Source organism: Sturnus vulgaris, unplaced genomic scaffold (assembly GCF_052056855.1).
Source record: "Sturnus vulgaris isolate bStuVul1 unplaced genomic scaffold, bStuVul1.hap1 Scaffold_194, whole genome shotgun sequence".
NCBI classification, from domain to species: Eukaryota; Metazoa; Chordata; class Aves; order Passeriformes; family Sturnidae; genus Sturnus; species Sturnus vulgaris.
Window position 1 is genome coordinate 6,395,684 of NW_028276164.1, and position 25,557 is coordinate 6,421,240.

The window sequence follows — 25,557 nt, forward strand, 5'->3', positions numbered from 1 at the left end:
TGCCCCGTTTTACCTGTGCTACCCTCCATGGGTGCCCTCCCAGGTTTACCTGTGCTACCCTCCATGGGTGCCCTCCCAGGTTTGCTCCCCGAAGATCCCATTTTACTCACCGGTGAGATTTTCAGTAGTCCTTCCCTGCGGACTCTTCACGGACCCCCCTGGTCCGCCACTCGTCTGTCTCCTGGACAGTCTCGGGAACCCAATCAATCGCCCGGTGCCGGCCGGCACCAAGGGGAGCTGATCACCCAAACTGGGTGAGGCGCGCCTTCAGCTCCGCTCGCCGCCCGCCGCCCCGGACGGTGGAAAGATCCCGGACGAGCCCCCAAATTGTCAGGAAAATTAATCCACAAACACCAGAGGTTTATGTCCAAAAAGGAGACAGAGGAGTCCTTTTTGCTTTATTCGAATAAAGGGAGAGGCCATGGCACATTCCCCTGGGATCTCTCAAATTTTCGGAGGACGCAGCCTCCTTTTTATCCTATTTTCCCGGCCGCATTTCCCTCTCTCTTTCCCCATTGGCTGAGGTACTTGAGAGGCACAGACTTCCCGGAACGCCTGATACCTGAAATTCCCCTCTAATGTAGAACCCTCCCTTTTAATTTTTAATTCTTATAGAATTCATAGTTTTCCCCCCGTTGCTTCTTTCATCTTTCGATATCCAATTTCATTTATCAGCAGCCCTACACTTTGTTTGTAAAGGCAAATATCTCTTTCCATTCATCAATCAGTGGAATCCATCCCATTGTTTCTTTTATCTCTCAGTGCTAGCCTTATCTATAGGCTGATCCACAACTCATTTGTAAAGACAAATTTAACATTCCTCTCACCCGGGAACAGGAGCGGGAATGGGGGGGGGCCGTGCGCTGGGGGGGCACCGGGGTGTCCCCAGCACCAGGGGGCGTCCCTTGGGGCTCGCTCCGTTCCCCCCTCTCCTCCTCCGGTTATCACCAGGGACCCCCCCAATTTACCGGGGCTCCCCCTATTCACTGCCCCCCCTTCACCGAACGCCCCAAAGCGCTGGGACCCCCCGGATACTTGGGACCACCCCAGGGCGCCAGGACCCCCCCCCCACTCACCGCCCCTCCCCCATCCATGGGACCCCCCCACTCACCGCTCCCCCCCCGTCACCAGGACCCCAAAATCCATGGGACTCCCCCCACACTCATCAAGACTCCCCCCAAATCCATGGGACCCCTCCCTCCCCCCCACTCACCACCCCCTTCTCAGCACTCCCCGGGCCCTCCCCATTGATCGAACGCCCCCATGGCCCCCCCAGCCCCTCGCCCTCGCATTGGGCCCCCCCGGGGCCGAGGCAGAGCCCTCCCTGAGGGACACCCCTCATCCCCGGCCTGCAGCCGCCCATGGAGCCGCTGACCACAACTCCCTGCCTGCGTCCATCCGGCCAATTCCTCTGGCCCCGCACAGCCCAGCCTGCAAAGCCAGCACCTGCTGGGCACCTGCTCCATGCCACTTCCAGGGGCTTGGGCTGCTGAAGGGCTGCTGGGCTGGGCCCTTTGTGACACAGGGCCGTTCTATCGGGTTCCTGGGTGCTGTTGGCCATTCTGTTGTCCTGGTGACATGGCACAGCCCCGCCCTGCAGGGGTATATACGGGGCACAGGGCCCTGCGCTGCCCAGGGCCAGGAGTGCCACTGGCTCAGGAGGAAGCAGCTCCTGGGACCTCTGTGCTCTAGACGACGTTACACATGGAGGAGGAAAAGGTGAACCCTGTTATAAATGAGAGACAAAAGTCTCGATATTCAGCAAAATTTAGATTGCTTTATTTGATATAGAAAGAGCAAGCAGCGCTGGGGAACGTGAGGGGTCACCGCCCACTCCACGCTCCACCCAACCTCGGTTTGCAGCCTCTTCTTATACTGTGGGTTCTCGTTGTACACAAATTCACAAAGCCTTTGGGTGATAATCAGTCACAGACAGCCATCCGGTCCTTATAGATAAGCACCAGAGAAGTTCTGGGAGTCTGGTCCTTGAGATAGGCAGTATTGATTAGACAAAGGCAGGAAGGGCTTTTTGGGAAGTCTGATTTTGCAAGCTGGTAGTCGATACAACTTATTTGAAAAACATAACATAATATATTATAATGTTGGGTAATACAACATAATATAACATAACAATGTGATTTTAAACTGAATTATTTGATCATATAATTTCCTTTATCTAGTGTCCATGCTTCATTTCAGAGCTTTGTATTCTGGTTTATGCAAACCCCAATGCTTTTGTGATTAACACGAATCTTTTGTCAATTGTCACAATTTCCCCACTTCTCTTTTTTTATCCCATTGATTCGTGTTCTGGTTTCAAATTTTGTCAGTACCTCTTGTACTAGATTTAATTCATGTACTGCCATTAATTTTGTTGCCTTCTCAGGGTCTATTGGTATTGTAGCAACTTGCATTCCTTGAACCACCGACTGGATTAGTCGAATGAAGCATGGAACAAGACAAGGGATGAACAGTAGCCCTAATAATGCACATGTTAACATAAACCCTAATTTCTTCCACCAAGCTCCCCCCCAACAGTTTATTCCACCAATTATCATTAAGCATAGAGTTTCAGTTTTGTACAGGTACATGGGCTAATCGTTTTATTTCTTCTGCAATTTTAGTAATTACTTGACCATTATCATCAATTTCTAAGCAGCATTCAGAATTATTAAACTTCCCACACACTCCCCCTCGATATTTCTGTTTGATTTCACTGTAACAACTGCTCTGGCCCTAATCCTCCCCCGCCCTGCATGGCCATTGTTCAGTCATCTGCATTCCTCTACAGATCCAACAATGAGTTAAGTTCAGTAGTAATTTCTTTCATTAATTCTACAAATAAATTTTTTCCCGAGGTCGGTAATTCCCGTTCGCTGAGTTTTTGTTTTATTCTCTCATAGAAGTTAAAACTTCCCCCACGGTTTGTCCTTTTCCCTTGAACATTTTAGTTTTGTTTTTTTTTTTAATCAATTCCTGCTTGTAGTGATCTTGCACTCCTCCCTGATCTGAATATCCCCACATAACTTCTTTTGTGAAGCAGAGCTGTGTCTCTCCTACTGGGCAACTTTGGTATGCCGATGGAGCCCACCCTCCTTTTCCCAAATTGGTGGCCACTTCTTCCCATAATAGTGCATAATGTGTTTATTACAGCAGGCCGAATTGATGTGTGTGTGGAAGGCAAGGGTGGATACCGTGCATCCCCGTACCCAATTGTCTGGTGACACTTGGAACAAGCATCAGCATTATTTCCTTTTATCATCATTAGCAATGGGATGACTCCCATGACCATTTTCATCCCTCTGCCTCCCTCAAGGCCTACGGGGTTGCTGCCAGTAGCCGAGGTTTGTTTGATCTTCTCGGCAGCAGGGAATATGTCCTGGGCTCTCCCACTTTGTCTTTCTCTTTTGGTAGTGTTTCTTAATTTTGTCCCAGCTTTTAGCTTTAACATTCCAGTGCGAGGTACAGCAGTGACAGCTCGGTATACACAACCCTTCTGACACTCTATTGCCAATACCTCTGCTCTGGCTTTCGTTTCTTTCCTCATTCCATTCTCAAATTACTCCCACCAGTTATGATCATCAGTTTCGATTTCTCCTTGTGCTGATAGGGTATTAATACTTTAATAGTTTCCTTACATTCATTTCTTCTACACTGGACACATAATGGGAATGGGGGATACCCACCATAGGAATGACACCACCACAACTCAGTACAGTATGGGCACCCTTTTTTTTTATAATGAACGGGCTACAATCACAGCCCTTCACTGCATTAATTCTTCTAGGGCTTGTCCAAAGAGATTGGGAGATTCTCTAAAGCCCTGAGGCAATACTATCCAAGGCAGTTGTTGTTTCCTGCCCTTATCAGGATCTTCCCATTCAAAGGCAAAGCAATCTCTGCTACTTTCCTCTAATGGGCATGCCCAGAAGGCATCTTTTAGATCTATTACACTATACCAAGTGTAGTCAGGGGACAACTCTTTTAAGAGAGTGTAAGGGTTTGCTACTACGGGAAATTTGGTAACAGTTCGCTGATTTATAGCCCTCAAATCCTGTACCAATCTGTAATTCCCGTCTGTCTTTTTGACAGGCAGAATAGGAGGATTATGTGGGGACATTCATGGTTCCAAAGCCCCCTGTTGCAAAAGGTTTTCTATGAGAGGCTTAAGGCCCCGTCTCCCTTCCAGAGATATTGGATATTGATGAACTCGGATAGGTAAATCGGGATCAGTGATTTTCACTTTGGTAGGTTTCATTTTTAACTTCCCTATTTCCCCAGGGGTGTACCACACCTCAGGACATATTTGCTCCTCGTCCTTTTGGGTTAAAGCAAAAATTTTAAGCTGCCCTTGGGATACTTCAATTTTCAAATCCAATGCTATTATTAAATCCTTCCCCAGTAAATTATTTTCTGCCTCTGGCAGTAATAGCAGATCTTTTAATTCAATTTTGGTTTGGGTCTCAATTTGCACATTTTTAATAATAGGGACCCGAAATGGTTCACCTTTTGCTCCAACCACGAGTGCTGTTTCTCTACTAGGTTTACACCCTTTTGGTAGGTGTTTAATTGTGGATTTTTCGGCTCCTGTATCTACTAAAAATTCCACCTCCTCTCCCTGGGGACCGATCCTTAATTTTATCAAGGGCTCTTTGGATGGTATGGTCCCTAATACATACAGCTCCTGACACCCCTATTCATCTTTCTGGAACATTTTTTCATCCTGTATCCGTTCTTTACAGTTTTTCTTTATATGACATTCTTGTTGCAGTAAAAGCAGGTTCGCCTTGGTGAATAATTTCCTGCTTCATTTCCTTGTTTTGGTGGGGGTTTTCGTGGTTTCCCTCCCCCTTTCTGCTGGGTTTCTTTCTGTGTTTCACGAACTGCAGCTATAAAGATTTTTGCTTTTGCTTTCTGCTTTTCTTCATCCCTCCTTACATAAACTTTTTGTGCTTCTCTTAGCAATTCTTGTAACCCCCGATCTTGCCAATTGTCTAACTTTTCTAATTTCTTTCTAATATCTCCCCATGATCGAGCAACAAATTGGGTTTTGAGGAGTGCCTGACCCACTTGTGTGTCAGGGTCTATCCAGGAGTACATTTGGAGATTTTTCCTCAGCCGCTCCAACCAGTCTGTCGGGGATTCATCTTTTTTTTTTTTTTTTTTTTTTCACTAAAAGCTTTATTAATATTTTGTCCTTTAGGAACTGATTCTCGGATACCTTTAACGAGTATCCATCTTAAGTCCATCATATTCTGGCGATGGACATCATTTTGATTATCCCAGTTAGGATTATTTAATGGCCATTTCTGGTCTCCCCTAGGTCCTATCTGATGCTTCCGGTCCCATACCCTCATTCCAGCCTGTCTGATCATTTCCCGTTCCTCCGTGGTGAATAGGATACTTAATATAGATTGTAATTCCATCCAAGTATACATACTTGGTCCGAGGAATTGATCTAGTCTCTCTGACACTCCTATAGGATCTTCTAATAGTTTTCCCATTTATTTTTTAAAGTTTCTCACTTCCCCAGTGTTCAAGGGAACATTTACAAATCCAATTAATCCAGCCTGTTGTCCTGCTAATGGCACTTCCCTCAGGGGGTAAAGGCGAGCCTTTGTGTCGTTATCTCCCTCCTCTCTGGTGATGCCATCTCTCCTGGTATTCCTTTGACTGGAGCGAGTTCTTAGAGCTATGGGAGTACCAGGAGGAGAAGTGGGTGCGTGGGGGGGGTCTCCTGTATTTTCTGTATTATACGGAGGTGGGAGATTATCGAGGGGTTCCCAGGTAACCTTTCATTTATCTTCATCCTCTTTTTCTTATCAAGTATATATCAAGGATGGCTTGGACTGTTTTGCCCACAGGGCAGCATACTCACATTCCTCTCTGTTAAATGGTTCTTTACAAGCCACATATGTGTTTAATGCCTGACAAATCCAACCCTCAAATGATCCGAACATGGGCCAGTATAGGTTATCTTTATGGATAATTTCTTTGGTCCATTCCACCATGCAATATTGAATTAATTTTTCTTTACTTTTTCCTCTGTATATCGCCCCTGTGTCCCAACATTTTAATATTACTCCCAAAGGGCTGCCTGGTGGTATTTCTGGCAACCTACTTGTCTTGTCTTTATTTTCCCGGTCTCCTTGTGGACCAAATGAACTGGAACCTCTTCGTGGGTCCCTGGGACTCAGAATCTTACTCTCTCTTTGTCCCATTTTTACCTCAAGGGACTGTCTTGAGGTGTTTGTACTCCCCGATGTGTTCTGCTTGAACCCCTGCCCCTCCTTGGGTCAGGATGGACTGGAACCCGCCTCTACCTGGGCTGGGATGGGAAAAGCAGCTTTTCCCTTCTCCCTCCGTGACTGGTGTGTTGCCATCTGCTTTTATTTTCCTCCCCCTTCCCCCTCTCCCCGGGTCCTGCCTTTGCCTGGACTAGGATGGGAAGGACCCAGCCTCTACCTGGGCTAGGACAAGAAAAGCAGTCTCTCCCTTTGTGCTCACTCGCTTCGTCCGGTCACCGGCCAGGTCCCTCGCGGGATGCTGGAAACGCGGATAGAAGGACTCCACTCTCGCTTCGCAGCAAAGGCCACGTCTCATTCAGGCAAGCACACAGTCATCCCCACCAAACCACACAGATACTCACAGTCCGATGCTCCTGTCTGGCTCTTCGTGCACGAGAATTCCAGGTGATTTTGCCGCGGTCTTCCGGGGAGATTTTCCTTGCTCAGTCTCTATGGTGCGGGACGTCGATGGGTCCCGAGAATCACTGACGAACCGGGGCCACAGCAGTGGGGCGCCTCCCCGAAGTCGCAGTGCCTCTCAGGGCTCCAAGGACGTCCCGGGTTTCGGCACCAAATTGTTATAAATGAGAGACAAAAGTCTCGATATTCAGCAAAATTTAGATTGCTTTATTTGATATAGAAAGAGCAAGCAGCGCTGGGGAACGTGAGGGGTCACCGCCCACTCCACGCTCCACCCAACCTTGGTTTGCAGCTTCTTCTTATACTGTGGGTTCTCATTGTAGTCAACAATGTTTTTGATTTTTGTTGTCATAAGCAGTGGTGGTTGAATAAACATCCTTGTAGATAACCACCAGAAATGTTCTGGGAGTCTGGTTCTTCAGATAAGCAGCATTGATTAGACAAAGGCAGGAAGGGCTTTTTGGGAAGTCTGATTTTGCAAGGTGGTAGCTGATACAACTCATTTGGAAAACATAACATAACGTATTATATAATGTAACATAATACAACATAATATAACAAGGTGATTTTAAACAGAATTATTTTATCATATAATTTCCATTATCTAGTGTCCATGCTTCACTTCAGAGCTTAGTATACTGGTTTATACAAACCCCAATGCTTTTGTGATTAACACGAATCTTTTATCAATTATCACATCAGTCAAATCCAAAACAGTGGGAACATTCTGACAAGTCTCCGAGAAAATCCTAATGTATTTAACACTAATGCTCCGAAGAAGATCAGATCTTAATCTGTAAACACATTCCTGGTAGTCAGAGGCCATCTCACTAGCAGAGGGGAGAAGCTTCCTGCAGATGCAAGAGCCTCCTTGGTTTCATGTGAATCTTTCCCGCTGCAAAGCGTGGGGGGTTCCCCACTGGAACAGGGACAGCGTTCTGGGAACTGACTGTAGGCTGAACACAAGTGGCTCCAGGACACTTCCTGCTGGGACACTTGCCTCTGGGAACAGCTTCTTGGAGAAGTCTGGGCTCCCCTTTTTACTTCCAGGCCTTTCCTGCCCATCTGCATCCTCAGGGATGAGGCTGTTTGTCTCATAGCCGTGGCTCAGAGGGAGCAGGGACGCGTGTCCAAAGGGCTGCCTTCCTCTGCACTCTGGCTGCTCTCACCCAGGCTCTGGCAGGGGTGAAGGCTCTTTCAGAAATATCCCAAGGCTGGAGATCTTCCTCACCCTGCTCCTCCACTGCCGATGCCACAGAGTTCCCTGCACATAGGAACATCACCTTTTCTTCTGCAGGAACCTGTTTCAGCACAACACCCAAGGGTCTTCTCCTGCGGCAACACCACAGCATCCTTAAAGCCGTGGACTAGCAAGTGACAGCTCCTGGAAATTGCTGCTGTGTTTCTGGCTGCAGGAAACCCCTTCTAGAACGCCCTTGGTGTCTATTTTTGCTTTCTGGACTTTCATGGCCAATCTGCATTGATTGCCAGCGAAAATCGCGAGGGTGCGGCGTGAGCAGCGGCCGAAAGCGCTGAGCGGGGCCATCAAACCCAGCCCAGCAACTCCCGGCGTTCGCCAGCCCAGAGGTGGCGCGGACAGCGCGGCCGAGGGTGGAGAACCAGCCCGGCTGTGCGGGAGGGCTCTCACGTGGGAATGTGGTTCTCTAAGAAGGCCATAACTAAATGCTTGCATGGGGATTTTGGCTTCTGGAGCAGTGGGGTAGGGCTGTGGTTGGTTCCTACCTCTCCATCCCAGGATGATGCAAGGGGTGAGGGATGCCATGTGTGCTGTGCACTGGCAGTGATCCTCAAGAAATCCTATGAGTCCTCTCTTTCAAACTGGTCAAGCTCCTGGAAAAGATGTGTCCAAAAAAAAAGTGTTCAGTTTTGTGCCCTCCTGCCCTTGTGGGGTGAGGGGCAGGAGGCAGAGGTCCAGCTTGGTCTCTCTCTGACCTTTCCTTTGAGACAACACTGTCTGCTCCCACCACAAAGGCACAGAGGGTGCTCTTTGCCCCCACCAGTGGGAAGTGGCTCTGCTGACCCCACTAAGAGTGCTAGAGGATTAGTCTGTGAACTAAACAGTTGAATATTGCCTAGAGGGGGGTAGCAGGCAGTAGATGTTGCCACCATTCTCTTTCCAGGAACCCACTGGGAGTACTAGAACAGAGGTCTGTGAGGCTGAGGTTGAATATTGCCTGGGAGGATGGCAAGCACTGGATGTGACTCGTCTCATGTGGGCACTGGCCTGGCCTTTCCTGTTTGTGCAGAACAAGCTCACTGTTCACCACGGGTGTTCTCTTTCCAGCACAGATTCTCTGTGTGTTGTTTGCACTGGGAGGAAGATTTCTAGGTTGCCTTTCGTTTCTTCATTAAAGGTGAATGATGGTGGGCAGAGCTCTGCAGAGAGTGAGATGAAGAAAGGAACAGGGTTGGTTGTCCCTAAGAACATGAGAGGAGAGGAACAGTCCCATTGTCCCCCCCCGAGCCTCGCCAGAGGGAAATAACCAAGAAATTGTCCCCAAAGACCGGGTTTTGTGAAGCCTTGTGCTGCCTGCAGGAATGCGGGACCTGTCTTCGAGTATGTGTGTGGGGGAGGGTTGTGAAGTAAGAAGAACTTCTAGTGACATATTTTAACTAATTGTAGGCATGAACTGTGCCACAGTGTCCCACCCATACTCCCCTCTCCTGTCCCCATCCCCACCGTGTCATGATCCCACAGAGAGACCCACAGGGGGGTCGGGGCCAGGAGGGCTCTAGAAAAGTGCAGTGCACACGTGTGCCAGTGTGCAGAGCTCTGTGTGCACACACAGACACCGAAGTGCACACGTGTGTCAGTGTGCACAGCTGCACACACGGATATTTTCTAGCGTGTCCAGATGTAAGAGTGCCCGTCCCGCTTTGCACAGTGTCCATGTGTGCGGGTGTGCACAGCACTGTTCACATCTGTGCACTGCTGTGTACACGTGTGTGGAGTCTGTGCACAGCTCTGTGCTTGTAGGTGTGCACAGCTCCGCAAGGGTGAGCACGGCTCTGTGTGGGACATCCGTGTGTCAATGACACTGCACGTATTCGTGTGCACGAGCTCTCTAAGGACAACAGGTCTTGTGCCTGTGGGCAGGTGAGCATTAGTGGAGACTGTGCCTAGGTGGGTGTGTGTCTGTGTGTCTGTGTGTGTCTGTGTGTCTGTGTGTGCCCGTCTGTAAGAGCCAAAACGAGCTATGTGGGGCTCCAGACGGCTCTTTAAAATGCTGTTTGTTTTATCTAGATGATACAGCAATTCACAGGTCGTGGAGCCTTTTCAGCCACAGCTGTAGGTTCGTCTGAAGCTTCTCTAGTTCTGGTTACAGTGCATTACATACTTTCCATTACAGAGCATCCTTTACTGTTACCTATAGCCTGTCCTTACTACTAACATGACCATATTCATGTTACTATTGTCCAATCACCAAAGGTTACTATGTTACAGTTTAAGCTAGAAGTACTTTTTTAGTTTTCTTGCATTGGAAAATTCTGAGATCTTTTCTCTACTTGCCACGCCAGCTTTCTTGTTTGTCTGTGAAAATCTTTTTGCTTGTTAAGAACATCTTTTGTTTGAGATGGATTTATCCTTTGCTCTAAGTCACACAAGCCCCGTCCCCCTCGCTCGCTCTTTGTCTCCTGGTGGCGGCGGCCCCGGGGCCGGGCTCTCCCCGGCTCTGCCCAATCAGCGCGCGAATTCGAGGAGTGACAGCGGAATCAGCCAATCGCCGCGAGGGGCGGGCTCTGCACGCGGCACGGACCCTGCTCCCTTTGCCCGAGCTCCGCCATTTCTCGGAAACCTCGCCTGAGGAGCGGGCAGGAGGCCAAGGAACCGCTGCTGCCCTGAACCGCCGGGAGCTCGGGGTGAGCGGGAGCTGAGGGCGCTGGGAGCTGGGGGTGAGTCCGGGATGGAGCCCAGACCCACCTGCAGCCTCGGCAGGAGCCGATGCCGGAGCAGCGCTGGCTCGTCCCGGTTCCTGTGGGTAGCACAGAGGTAGCTGCCCAGGGGAAGGGGGGTGGAAGGGGAAATCCCTCTACGGGATAATTCACGTGGCGAGAGGTTTGTGTGCACAAAAGAGACAGAGGAGTCCTGTAAAAGTCACTTTATTCATGAACAAGGGGAGAGGCCATGCGGCATTTGCCATGCGGTCTCTAAAACGCAGCCGCCTTTTTATCCTCATTTTCCCGGCCGGATCTCCCTCTCCCTTTCCCCACTGCCTGAGGTACTTGGAGGGTTCAGACTTCGCGATCCGCCTACTTCATGCCCTCGTTAATATGCACCCCTCCTTTTGTATAACATCCGATATTCCCGGCTCTGTTAAGTGTTTCTCCTTCTCGAAGTTCAGGAATTGAGAAGGATCTTGGCTGAGCAGTTGTCCGTACCAATTAATTTTCTGAAAATGATGGTTTGTCTTGTTACTTCCTTTTGTACAAATTCCTGGCCCTGTCTCCAGGCACATTCATCTTACTCTGTTCAAACCCTCTTCTCATTTTCTCAATAATTATCTTCACTAACTTTATTACTATTGACTTAGTATCTTTTCCTGGATCCTCTTTGATTTTGGGATTATTCTCAGTGACCTCATTCCCTGTCCTTTTGTAGCCGTTTCTGGATCAGGAGGCCTGGCTGCCACCTGCGTCCCCTTGCTCACCTGCTGAATGAGCTGCACTCAGTGCATGGTAAAAAGATGAGAGTTGCTGCAGCACATCAGAGGAGGAACAGCATTCGTTTAACCCATGGTCTGCCAGGGAACCACAGAAACGTGTCCCATTCTCATCCTTTCTACATTTGGATTGGAATATGAGCTATTTTCTTCTTTCCTTTGTTATCTGTTTCACCACTTTTTGGTTATCATCTGTTTGCAAATAGCAGTTTCAATCATTTAATTTTCCACAAACTCCTCTCCTTCTTTTAACAGATAATCTGATTCTATCCCATGGTGAAATGTCTCATTGTTCATTTCCTTGGATTGGTGGGCAGTAAAGTCAGGAGCTGGAGCTGTCTGTTTAGTTATTATTTCGAGGACAGTTTTTAACCTAATTATGCCACTCAAATTATGATTATGATTTTTTGTCTCCTGATACGAAATCATTAGGGCTTCCAGGGGCTGGTCCATGGTGTTGTAGGATTTGTTCTGGTGGCCGTTCATCTTTTTCCCATTTTCGGGTGCTCCCTCCAGCCAGGGCTGCATCAATTGACCACTTTTCTCTAAATAATCATCAAATACTTGGATTCCCAACTGATTTCTCTGAACAGTGACAGCACATGTTGGACTGGGGAGAGGGATTATTCCCCCCTCCCACATTTTTCATGAAGTTTTCACAACGTTTTCCTTTGCTGTTTCTCTTTGCAGCTTAACCAATTTCTGTTGCAGTTAGATATCCTCACTATGGGCTCTGCCTTTAGTTGTGCAAATTCCATCTGTGCAAGCAGGCAGAGCTTGGGGTGAAGGACAGAGGAAATCAGCGAAATTCCTCCCCCAGGCAACAGGACCCTGGTACATGGTGCACAATTTGCCCTATCAGTGTTAATTTGCATTTCTAAAGCTCCTCTCCTGGCTGTGCCTGGATCCAATGCTTCTATTCCAGAGCAGTCATTGGGTGATCCACAAGTGCACCCCCACAATTTGCATTATGTTTTGCCATTTTTTTTTTATTTTTAACAATATTTTCTTAAATGTTTATGCATTGAAGCATCACCTTTAAAGCTTTTCTGGTATTGCAAAATCCACCCTAAACGTGAACATGGAAAAACCCATATGGAAATGTTGCCATCATTAAGAGCCATTCAAAAATATACACAAAAATTTCCAATGCAATCAAGATTTTTCTACTTCTTCTCCAAGGAGTAAAAATTGCTTGTCACATCCTTGGCCCAAACCTAACTGACAACACAAAAGTAGAATTATTCTCCAGTAGATGAAGAATTACTGGGGTAAAAAATTTCACACACCATTTCCAAGGGAGATAATGGAATATCTGCCCTGGATCTGGCACTTTTTACTGGCCAAAGCCAATGGCAAAAGCCATAGCCATGGCATCTTGGCTTCTATCACCAGCTTCCAAAGGTGTTTCTTTATTACCCGTTTGTTCTTTCTACCTGACCTGAGCTCTGGGGGTGCAAGGGCTTGTGGAGGTCCCATTGTATTCCTAAAGCAGCCATGGATGCACGTGGGAGGAGCAGGTGGGATTGTGCAGGAGAAGGAAGAATAATAGGAGGAAGAGTAGGGAGCTGCAGCAGGGCGAGTGTGGAGAGAGGAGTGGCTGAGGCCCCAGCTCACACAGGGACCCTCCTGCACAGCAGGGCCCAGAGCTGGCAAGGCTCCCCAGCACGGCTGGAGGTGCAGGCACAGCTTGGCCCAGCTGGACAGCTGCCCCTCAAGGCCCTGGCGAGCAGGGGATGTGTTTTAGGTCACAGGACGTGACCAAAAGTACAAATTCTATCACCATCTGTGGGGCAGTGATCCTTATCTCTGTGGGAGATATCCTCTGCTAATGGGCCATCTGTTAAAACCAGGTGGGGCAGTGTTCTTTATCTTTTCCACAACCCATCCTTCCTCCAGGAAGATATCTTCTGTTAATGGGCCATTGAGTGCCACTGCATGACTGATAAAATTCCATCATCCCATTGGGAGATGCTCCAGCCAGGGGGAGGAGCCAAGCCTTTCCTACCTAGATAAAATCTGAGATTTGGAACACCAAGGCAGCCCTTACCCACTGGTTTCCAGAGGACAAGAGCTACCAGACCTTTCTACAGCATCACTACTACAACAAGACCACTTCATCTGAACTGCCACCACCAGCCTAACTAGCGGGGTGTCAGGTTGTATTCTGATTCTGTCAGTTGTTTTCTTTTGTACTATTGCATGTATTTTTTTTCTCTTATCATTTTTCCTATCAAAATGTATTTCTGACTTGGAGTCTCTCACTGGTTTTACTTTTAAACCTGCAAAATTTTGGAGGGGATTTTGGCTGAAGCTTGATATTTGGGGAGATTTGATCCGTGTCTTAAAGTTGGGAGGATTTTGGGTGGGAATCTTGGTGTTTGTGAGGTTATTACAGACACAAGATGCTCAATGACTACCAGAGATGAACTTGGGCAAGGAGGAACACCCAGTTTATGGAGCTCTCTTCTTGCTTTCCCCCTAAACCAGGATTTTTCATTCCCCAGGTGTGCGCAGATGGAGGAGGCAGAAAAGCCCCAGAGATCCCTCTCGAGGAGGGGCTGCAAACCCAGCCCAGGGAGCTGTGAGGAGGAAAGACCCTCCCTGAGCCGGGAAGGCGGCCGGAGATCCAGGCAGAGCTCAGAGCTGGTGGAGAAGCCTCATGGAGGGGAGAAGCCCCACAAGTGCTTGGAATGTGGGAAGAGTTTCAACTACAGCTCCCAGCTAATCCAACACCAGATGATCCACACTGGGGAAAAGCCCTACGAGTGTGGGAAATGCAGGAAGAGCTTCAGGACTATTTCTTATCTGATGCATCACCAGGTGATCCACACTGGGGAACGGCCCTACACCTGCTTGGAATGTGGGAAGAGCTTTGGGTGGATCTCTGCCCTGAAATACCACCAGCGCATCCACACCGGGGAGAGGCCCTACGAGTGTCCCAAGTGTGGGAAGAGGTTTCAGACCAGCTCCCATGTCCTTTTACATGAGCGGATTCACACAGAGGAGAGGCCCTTCCACTGCCCCGACTGCGGGAAGGGATTCAATCGCAACGACATCCTCACTGTCCACCGGCGCATCCACACTGGGGAGAGGCCCTACGAGTGTCCTGAGTGTGGGAAGAGCTTCTCCAAGAGCTCTCACTTGACCCGACACCAACGGAGGCTCCACTAATGGAAGCCCTGTGAGTGCCCCGAGTGTGGGAAGAGCTTTGTGCTCTGCTCCAGCTCCATCCCCCATGGGAGGATCGGTGTTGGATGATCCCCAGTGACCCCCGTTGGGCACAGCCCTGGTGATCCGTGGTCCTGGTGATCCCTGTTGGGAAGTCATCTGGCTGGGGGGACTCTGCATCATCCTGTCTCCCTGTGGGCACCTGGATGAATGTAGGAGCAGGAACGTCTATCAGGGCTCAAACTGACATTGGGAATTCCTTGAGGAGAGCAGATTTGTTGACTTTGATCCCCAGAAAATCTTCTGCGTTCAATCCTATCTCCTGGTGGCATCCAGGAATGCTGAACAATCTTGGAGATCTTTTCCAACCTCACTGATTCCAGGATTTTCATTTCCTATTGCCCAAGGTTGTCTTCCGCAGCCAAATGGTGATGAACTGAGGCAAAAATCAAGATTTTGGAGACAGTGGGGTGGAAATTCCTCCAAAAAATATTTTTCCCTCCCACTCAAGCACAGAGGACCTCAGGTCACACAGACAAGGCAATCCTTTTCTTTTGGCCTCGATTTGCTTTTCATTTCTCTTCATCCTTTTAAAACAACCAACACGGGTGAAAATAAAGACACTGAACTGAGACATGGGTGTGGATACGGAGGGACAAAAACATGGTGGGGCACAGACATGGAGAGTTGAATCATGGCTTTAAAGAGTAAAGATTTTTGCTAAGGGTAGAAGGAGTTTCCATGGCCAAGATGTGAGTTAGGTAGGTAATTACTTGATGCTTAGGCAAGAGCTAATTGGTATCATTATCTGCTATTATGAACTTAAGTATAGAAGAACATAAAATAATAAACCATTAATCATGAAGCACGAGGCCTTGGATCGTGCCAGAGGGTCACTGAGACCTGATGAAGACTCTCCTGACTTCATCCTTTGAGACCACTGACCCATTTCGAGACCACTGACCCAATTCAAGAGAAGAACTGCGCACACGTGAAGGACGAATGGGCTCATTTTAATATGGGGTGGGGATGGGAGGTGCTGGGGTTATGCACATGTATTGTATGTAAGATCTGGGGCAATAAATAGAGGGCAAAGAACCTTGTTCAGGGCGGTCACGCCTTTGGGAGGTGACTCCCGTGCCGGTGAATAAACACACCACTTTGTAACTTTAATTAGTTACAGCGCCTTTGTCCGTGATTATTCCGGTTTTTAACGATTCAGGGGGACAAACTGCGGTCCTGTGGGGACACTGCAGGGACATCGTAGTGACCCAAAACAGGACAGGCGACCTCAGGGTGGCCCTGATGTCCCCAAGGCAAGGCACCAAGGTTCCCAGTGTCCCTTGTGGTGACAGTGCCGCCCCCATTGTCCCCACCCTGTCCCTGCATCCCGGGCCGCCTCCAGCTTTCGCATCACCTCCTTGTGTCCCTCCACCGAGGTCCCCAAGGCCACCACGATGTCCCCGAGGGCCTGGGCAGCTCTGGGGAACCCCTGTCGCCATGTCCCACATCTGTCACCATCATGTCCCTGTTAACAGCGTCTACCAAGTACCCCAGGTGCCATGTCACCGTGTCCAGCTGCCCCTGGACATTGTGGTGACCTTGCTGGTGGCCGCGGTGGCCTCGGCGCTGACCCTGGTGGTCACCACCTGCTGGGTGCGGTCTCGCAGATGCTGGGCCATGGCTCGGTGCTCACGGGCACTGCTGGCCAGGTGTCACCACAATGTCACCGAGGCCTGCAGGGTCACCTGGCAGGACACGGCCACCTTGCCCAGGGCCAGCAGCAGGTGACTGTCCTCGGCCACCCCCAGCACAGCGTGCGCCGAGTCCAGGGACACTGCAGGGACATGGGGACACTGCACAGGTGGCACCGGGGATACGGCAGCAGGGCAACCAGCACAGTGGCACCTGAGCAGTGGCACCAAGAACACCCCAGAGCCACCAGCCCAGGGCTGCCCCAGTGTCAGCATCCCAGTGCCACCCGTTCAGTCTCAGTGTCACCAGCCCAGTGTCCCCAGTTCAATCCCAGTGTCCCCAGTTCAACCCCAGCGCCACCAGAGCTGCCCCAGTGTCCCCAGTCCTATCCCAGTGTCACCAGCTCACTGTTCCCTGTTCCTTCCCAGCCCAGTGTCACTGCCCCATTGCCACCATACCAATTTCACCATCCCAGTGCTCCCAGTTCCCTCCCAGTGTCTCCAGTCCATCCCAGTGTCCAGTGTCTCCAGTCCATCCCAGTGTCCCCCATCCTGTCCCAGTGTCCCTGTCCCAGTGCTCCTAGTTGTGTCCCAGTGTCACCAGTTCCATCCCAATGCCACCAGTTGTGTCCCAGTGTCACCATCCCAGTGCTCCCAGTTCAATCTGTCTCCAGTTCCCTCCCAGTGCCACCACCCTATTGTCCCCATACCAAAGTCACCATCTCAATGTCACCAAACCAGTTCCCTCCCAGTGCTCCCAGTGCCATCCCAGTGTGCCCCATCCTGTCCCAGTGCTCTTGTCCCAGTGCTCCCAGTTGTGTCCCAGTGCCACCAGTTCCCTCTCAGTGTCACCATCCCAGTGCTCCCAGTCCCATCCCAGTGCTACCCCCCCATTGTCACCATACCAGTGTCACCAACCCAGTGCCACCAGTTCTGTCTGTCACCACCCAAGTGCCACCAGCCTGGTGTCACTAACCCAGTTCCAGCCCAGTGTCCCCAGTCCTATCGCAGTGCCACCAGTCCTGTCCCAGTACCACATCCCCAGTGTCCCCATACCAATGTCATCACCAGCCCAGTGTCCCCAGTGCCATCCCAGTGTCCCCCATCCTGTCCCAGTTGTCCCAGTTGTGTCCCTGTGCCAGCCCAATGCCACCCCGTCATTGACCCGTACCAGTGTCACCAGCCCAGTGCCACCAGTCCTGTCCCAGTGTCACTAGCCCAGTGCTCCCAGTGCCAGCTCAGTGTCACCATCCCAGTGTTCCCAGTTCCATCCCAGTGCCACCAGTTCTGTCCCAGTGTCACCACCTCAGTGTCACCAGTCCCTTCCTAATGTCCCCATCCCAACGTCCCCTTTCAGTGTTCCCAGTTCCATCCCAGTGTCCCCAGTGCCATCTCAGCGTCACCAGTGCCACCCATGGCACCACCCCAGTGTCCCCAGTTCAGTCTCAGTGTCCTCAGTCCTGTCCCAGTGTCACCAGCCCAGTGCTCCCAGTTCCATTCCAGTGTCCCTGTCCCATCCCAGTATCCTCCATCCTGTCCCAGTGTCCCTGTGTCCTGGTTTTGGGCAAATTTGGGGGAAAACCTCCAGAAGGAGCCCCCAGACAGCAAACCCCACGACTCCTCCCCCCCCACCCCACCGGGTTCGGGAAGAATTTCCTTGGAGAAGAGTGGGAGAAAAAACCTGTTTATTTAACAAGCAAGACACTCCCCAGCACAGGGAAAAAAGACAACACCAGCTGACAAAAAAACTCTTTCACCGTTCTGAAGGGATGACAAACTCAGTCTCTCTGGCGAGTGGTCGCTCAGTTATCAGTCTCTGGCGCTGGGGATGACTGCTGCAGGTGACAAAGTGTAGCCTCCCGGTGTTTCTTGGGGTTCCCAGGTCCCCGTCCGTTCAGATGGTATCCAGGAGAGGGAGGGGACGGGGTGGAAGAGAAAACAGTCCAGGGAAAAAGTTGGACTGCCTAGCTGAACTAACTAATAAGCAGAAAGCAAGGGCAAAGCGAAGGAAAGAAAAAGGCAGAAGCGAGCAAGCAGGCAAGCAAGCAGGCAAGCAAGCCAGCCGAGCTAAAACCTCTCCTAAACATAGACCATGGGGGAGGTGAGCCGGCTGATAACAAGACAAAACAAAGCTTCACTCTCAGACTCAGTCCTGGAAGCACAGGACATAATACCAAACATAATCAGGACACACGATTGGAGATAGAAACACCATAACATCACCCTAGGACATTCCACCCCTTATCTCCATATCGTGAACATACTAAACAGCATGTAAAAACTTCAGCAAGTAGAAATTTCCATCTTTCACTTATTCGGACACATTTCCTTCTGTCTCATGCTGCCTCACCCCACAATCAGATCTCCCTGAGGCACACATCGTGTTGTTCCATCTCTCTGCATTACCCACCATGTACAACCTGGTCCTTGAGCAAAGACAATCCCACGAATGGGTTTGTCTGTACTCGGGGCAGAATTGATCCAAACTGCCTTCCCCAACAAACCTCTGATATGTGCCACTGGGACTTTGTCTCCATCTACTATATTCAGGGACTTAGACTGGGCAGGGCCCGCTCGGTTGGTGGAACCCCGGGTGTTAACTAACCAAGTGGCCTTTGCTAAATGCTGCTCCCAGTTTTTGAATGATCCCCCACCCAATGCTCTCAAGGTGGTTTTTAACAGTCCATTGTACCTTTCCACCTTCCCTGCAGCTGGTGCATGGTAGGGGATATGGTACACCCACTCAATGCCATGTTCCCTAGCCCAAGTGTTGATAAGGCTATTCTTGAAATGAGTCCCATTGTCTGACTCAATCCTCTCAGGGGTGCCATGCCTCCAAAGGACCTGCTTTTCCAGGCCCAGGATGGTGTTACGGGCTGTAGCGTGAGACACAGGGTAGGTCTCCAACCATCCAGTGGTGGCTTCCACCATGGTCAGTACATAGCGCTTGCCCTGGCGGGTTTGAGGCAGTGTGATGTAGTCAATCTGCCAGGCCTCTCCATACTTGTACTTGGACCACCGCCCCCCATACCAGAGGGGCTTCACCCGCTTGGCTTGCTTGATGGCAGCGCACGTCTCACAGTCATGGATAACTTGAGAAATACTGTCCATGGTTAGATCCACCCCTCGGTCTCGTGCCCACTTATATGTGGCATCTCTGCCCTGATGACCTGAGGCATCATGGGCCCATCGAGCCAGGAACAACTCTCCCTTGTGTTCCCAATCAAGGTCTATCTTCGACACCCCTATCTTTGCAGCCTGATCTACCTGCTGATTGTTTTTCTGCTCTTCGTTAGCCCTACTTCTGGGAACATGGGCATCTACATGGCGAACCTTCACAGGTAATTTCTCTAACCGGGTAGCGATATCTTTCCACTCTTCGGCAGCCCAAATTGGTTTTCCTCTACGCTGCCAGTTAGCCTCTTTCCATCTCTCCAACCATCCCCACAGAGCATTGGCTACCATCCATGAATCGGTATAAAGGTAAAGCTTTGGCCACTTCTCTCTTTCAGCAATGTCTAAGGCCAGTTGAACCGCTTTGAGTTCAGCAAGTTGACTGGATCCACCCTCTCCTTCAGTGGCCTCTGCTACCCGTCGCGTGGGGCTCCATACGGCTGCTTTCCACCTCCGATTCATCCCCACAATGCGACAGGAACCGTCGGTGAATAGAGCATAGCGTGTTTCCTCTGCTGGCAGTTGGTTATATGGTGGAGCTTCTTCAGCCCGTGTCACTGGTTCTTGTTCCTCATCTGTGACACCAAAACTTTCACCTTCAGGCCAATTTGTAATTACTTCCAAAATCCCAGGGCGATTCAGTTTTCCAATCCGGGTGCGCTGTGTAATGAGGGCAATCCACTTGCTCCATGTAGCACTGGTGGCATGGTGGGTTGAGGGAACCTTTCCTCTGAACATCCACCCCAGCACTGGCAGTCGGGGTGCCAGGAGGAGTTGTGCTTCTGTGCCAACCACCTCTGAGGCTGCTTGGACCCCTTCGTAGGCAGCCAAGATCTCCTTCTCTGTTGGGGTGTAGTTAGCTTCAGACCCTCTGTAGCTCCGACTCCAAAATCCTAATGGTCGGCCTCGAGTCTCACCAGGCACCTTCTGCCACAGGCTCCAGGACAGACCATGGTTCCCGGCTGCAGAGTAGAGCACGTTCTTCACATCTGGTCCCGTCCTGACTGGGCCAAGGGCTACTGCATGAGCAATTTCCTGCTTTATCTGGGCAAAAGCTTGTTGCTGCTCAGGGCCCCAATGGAAATCGTTCTTCTTGCGGGTGACCAGGTAAAGAGGGCTCACAATCTGACTGTACTCAGGAATGTGCATCCTCCAAAAACCTATGGCGCCTAAGAAAGCTTGTGTCTCCTTCTTGTTGGTTGGTGGGGACATAGCTGTGATTTTGTTGATGACATCAGTAGGAATCTGACGCCGTCCATCTTGCCACTTCACTCCCAGGAACTGGATCTCTCGAGCAGGTCCCTTAACTTTACTCTTCTTGATGGCGAAGCCGGCTTCCAGGAGGATTTGGATGATTCTCTCTCCTTTCTTGAACACTTCTGCTGCTGTGTTCCCCCACACAATGATATCATCAATATATTGTAAATGTTCTGGAGCCTCACCTTTTTCTAGTGTAGTCTGGATCAGTCCATGGCAGATAGTAGGACTGTGCTTCCACCCCTGGGGCAGTCGATTCCAGGTGTACTGCACTCCCCTCCATGTGAAAGCGAACTGAGGCCTGCACTCTGCTGCCAGAGGAATGGAGAAAAATGCATTGGCGATATCGATAGTGGCGTACCACTTTGCTGCCTTGGACTCCAGCTCGTACTGCAGTTCCAGCATGTCCGGCACGGCAGCGCTCAGTGGTGGAGTCACCTCATTCAATGCACGATAGTCTACGGTCAGTCTCCATTCTCCTTCAGATTTACGTACAGGCCAGATGGGGCTGTTGAAGGGTGAGTGGGTTTTGCTGACCACCCCTTGGCTCTCCAGCTCACGGATCATTTTATGGATGGGAACCACGGCATCTCGAGTTGTTCTGTATTGTCGGCGATGCACTATGGAAGTGGCAATTGGTACCTTTTGCTCTTCTCCTTTCAGAAGTCCTACAGTACTTGGATTCTCAGACAGTCCAGACAAGGTGTTCAATTGCTGGATGCCCTCTGTCACCACAGTTGCTATCCCAAATGCCCACCTGAATCCTTTTGGATCTTTAAAATACCCCCTTCGGAGGTAATCTATGCCCAAAATGCATGGGGCCTCTGGGCCAGTCACAATAGGATGTTTTTTCCATTCATGTCCAGTCAAGCTCACATCAGCTTCCACCAAGGTAAAGTCCTGTGATCCACCTGTCACACCAGCAATAGAAACAGATTCTGCCCCCACATATCTTGATGGGACTAATGTGCATTGGGCACCAGTATCAACCAAAGCTTTATACTTTTGTGGTTCCGATGTGCCAGGCCAACGAATCCACACAGTCCAGAAGACACGATTTTCCCTCGCCTCTCCCTGGCTAGAGGCAGGGCCCCTCTAAGCCTGTTTATCCTTCTTTCCTTGGGCATATGTCTTAGAGGTTCCTTCAAGGGGATCAGATATATCATCATCATCATACTTGGCAGCTTGGCTACGGGCAACTGGAGCTGCTCTCCTTTTGGTGGAACTTCCTCTTTGGGTCTTGCCTTCCTTCAATTCACGCACCCGTTGTGCCAGAGCAGCAGTAGATTTTCCATCCCATCTCCTCATGTTTTCTCCGCAATCACGTAGGAAGAACCACAGCTCAGCTCGTGGGGTGTACCTCCTCTTCCCATCAGGGGAACGTCTGCGTTGGATACCAGGGCCTCTAATTTGTACTGCTGAGATTTGGAGAAGGTCCTCTTTAATCTCCTCCCTGAGTCTTTTATGATTCTCCTCTATCTTGTCTTCTAATTTCTGCAGACGTGTTTCCACAGCTGCAATTCTGGCATGTGTTGGGCCATGCACAGCATCTGCATATGCTCGGAGCTTCTTTGCCATATCAAGCACGGTCTCATCCCTCTCGTCCCGCTTCATTATTGCTAAAGCAGAAGCATATTCATGGGGCCCAAGTCGTACAAGTTTTCGCCACATCACAGATGTACATGGTACCAAGTCCGGATTCCTAGTTGTTATGTCATCTGAGAAGATAATCTCTGCCACTGCCATTTCTCTCAGGCGTTGGATCCCTTGTTCTATCGTCTTCCAGTGGGTCTGCTGCATATAAAGATCATCTGCACACAGGTATCTTTGTGCTACACTGTCCAGGACCCGTGCCCAGAGGCTGTGAGGGTTAGGCCCTCTCATCATTCCTTGGTCGATGACAGGATCATGTGACAGGGATCCCAAATGCCTGGCTTCAGTGCCATCCAGAATTGTAGCCTCGCCTGCAGCATCCCAAAGACGGACCAACCAACTAATTATAGACTCATCAGGTCGTCGGGTGTAATCCTTTCTTAGGCCACGGAGGTCCTTTAGGGAAAAAGACTCAATATTGGCCTCTGATCTTGTACCAGTTGCTTTGACTCCTGGTTTTATGTCAGGAGGCGTCGAGGGTCCTTCTCCTGCATCATCATCATCATCATCCACTGGTCGATCAGTCTTGTCTGTGCACTTTCCACTTCTCGTGCTGGTAGCAACAGCCATTGGTTGAGGCTTACTGACAGGTTTAGCTGCTGGCTTAGGCTCACTGTCTGGTGTAGTTGTTGGCCTCGAGCCTGGGGTGTTGGCTGCAGCCTGAGTGACTGGGATAGTGGCTGATTTATCTGCCTGTCCCCCTTCCTCTGTCTGCTGCCCTACAGTATCTAGCAGGGTACGGTAAGCATATGCCAGGGCCCAGCTCACTGCAATGATCTTCTTCTCCTTAGAATTACCATGGCACTTCTCTTTCAGGTACTTTGCTACCTCAGCTGGGTTCTGAATTTGTTCACATGGAAAATCCCAGGATGTAGGGTCAGAAAATTCCTTTAAGATTTGGCCCATATCCTCCCATTTCCCACACCATTCAGGATTCCTCACGCCTGGCTCTACTCTGGGGTCAAGGGTCTCAGCCCCTCTAGAAATCTCAGCTCTCATTCTAGAGAAACTGCAGACTGTATAGAGAAAGCTTACTATATTAAACACCAGAAAGATGGTCTCTTTAACACTCAGGGGGAACTGAACATTCTCTAATAAGGATGTAACAAATTCAGAGGAGAAGAAGGAGAACAAAGGCTGAAAAGCCTCATCCCCTGCTTCTCCTCTAACAAACTGAGTGCACAACCACAACCAAGAACCATACATTCCTGGAACAGATTCCAGCACCTTTATAAATCTCCTGCAGGCCATTAAAACCAAGCCCAGCCCGATGGATATTTTGGTCAATGCCCCTCTGCTACAGAAACTACGCATTAGGGACAATACCGGAGCTATTTCTGGATAAGCAAATAAACCCAGGGACCACAAAGGTATTAAGACTTCAAAAAACCCTAGGGACCAAAATCCCATGCAGGCCTCCACCCCAAAAGACATGAATTCCAACAACATAGCCAATAACTGCTCTATACCAACGCAAAAGAATTTGAACCAAATTATTATTATTAGAACAGGGTTTTTTTCCCACTTTCTCGAGCCTCGAGTTGGGCGCCAATTTATTTGTCCTGGTTTTGGGCAAATTTGGGGGAAAACCTCCAGAAGGAGCCCCCAGACAGCAAACCCCACGACTCCTCCCCCCCCACCCCACCGGGTTCGGGAAGAATTTCCTTGGAGAAGAGTGGGAGAAAAAACCTGTTTATTTAACAAGCAAGACACTCCCCAGCACAGGGAAAAAAGACAACACCAGCTGACAAAAAAACTCTTTCACCGTTCTGAAGGGATGACAAACTCAGTCTCTCTGGCGAGTGGTCGCTCAGTTATCAGTCTCTGGCGCTGGGGATGACTGCTGCAGGTGACAAAGTGTAGCCTCCCGGTGTTTCTTGGGGTTCCCAGGTCCCCGTCCGTTCAGATGGTATCCAGGAGAGGGAGGGGACGGGGTGGAAGAGAAAACAGTCCAGGGAAAAAGTTGGACTGCCTAGCTGAACTAACTAATAAGCAGAAAGCAAGGGCAAAGCGAAGGAAAGAAAAAGGCAGAAGCGAGCAAGCAGGCAAGCAAGCAGGCAAGCAAGCCAGCCGAGCTAAAACCTCTCCTAAACATAGACCATGGGGGAGGTGAGCCGGCTGATAACAAGACAAAACAAAGCTTCACTCTCAGACTCAGTCCTGGAAGCACAGGACATAATACCAAACATAATCAGGACACACGATTGGAGATAGAAACACCATAACATCACCCTAGGACACCCTGTCCCAGTGCTCCCAGTTGTGTCCCAGTGTCACCAGTTCCATCCCAGTCCCATCCCAGTGTCACCAACTCATTGTCCCCAAAACAATGTCACCATCTCAATGTCACCAAACCAGTTCCCTCCCAGTGCTCCCAGTGCCAGCCCAGCGTCCCCATCCTGGGACAGGGGAAGGTCTCTACTGGTCCATACTGGTCTGTACAGGTCTGTACTGGCCCATACTGCTCTATACTAGTCCATACTGCTCTATACTGGTTTATACTGGTCTATACTGGTTTATACAGGGTTTTACTCACACACAGCACCATCAGCCCCATGGCCAGCCCATGCCCAGCCTGGAGCTCAGCTCACCCAAACTGGTCTGTACTGGTCTGTACTGCTCTATACTGGTTTATACTGGTCCATACTGGTTTATACTGGTTTTTACTGACACACAGTGTCATCAGCCCTATGGCCGGCCTGTGCCCGGCCCAGAGCCCAGTTCACCCAAACTGCTCTATACTGGTCCATACTGGTTTATACTGGTCCACACTGGTTTTTACTCACACACAGCAGCACACAGCACCATCAGCCCCATGGCCAGCCTGTGCCCAGCCCATAGCCAGCTCTGGCACTGCTGGGCCCCTTCCTCCTCCCGCTCCAACATCATCATCACTGCTGCCTCAGCCAGGACCCCTTGGAGCCCCGCAGCTCCTGCTCGTCCTCGTCCCCCAGGGTCCCCTGGGCCACCGCCGGGGCCACCTCGGCCTTTCTGGCCTCCTTTAGCTCTTCCAGGGCCACTTGGGCCTGATACAGCGTGACCTTGGCTTCAGCCAGTGCTGCAGGGACGGTGCTTGGTGTCCTCAAGGCCTCGGCCAGGGCCACCAGGGCCACCAGGGCCACCAGGACTCGGTGCCACATGGTAGCTGCCTGGCCCAGCTCGGGGGGGAGGGCAGGGGGGGACAGCTGGGGACAGTAAATGGGGGTTAGGGGGTGGGGG

The 25,557-nt window shown here is 50.3% G+C and overlaps 2 protein-coding genes across 2 annotated transcripts in view; one reads left to right on the forward strand and one right to left on the reverse strand.

Annotated features, from left to right (window-relative positions):
- Positions 1–25,557, reverse strand: part of LOC148218217 (uncharacterized) — a 404,528-nt gene that overhangs the window by 357,880 nt on the left and 21,091 nt on the right. The gene's annotated exons all lie outside the window — the stretch shown is intronic.
- On the forward strand, positions 13,453–15,733 carry LOC148218220 (uncharacterized). Its single transcript, XM_088157958.1, has 2 exons — positions 13,453–13,548; positions 13,897–15,733. Exon 2 carries the CDS (start codon positions 13,907–13,909, stop codon positions 14,561–14,563), a length of 657 nt encoding a protein of 218 aa, XP_088014084.1. The 5' UTR covers positions 13,453–13,548; positions 13,897–13,906; the 3' UTR covers positions 14,564–15,733.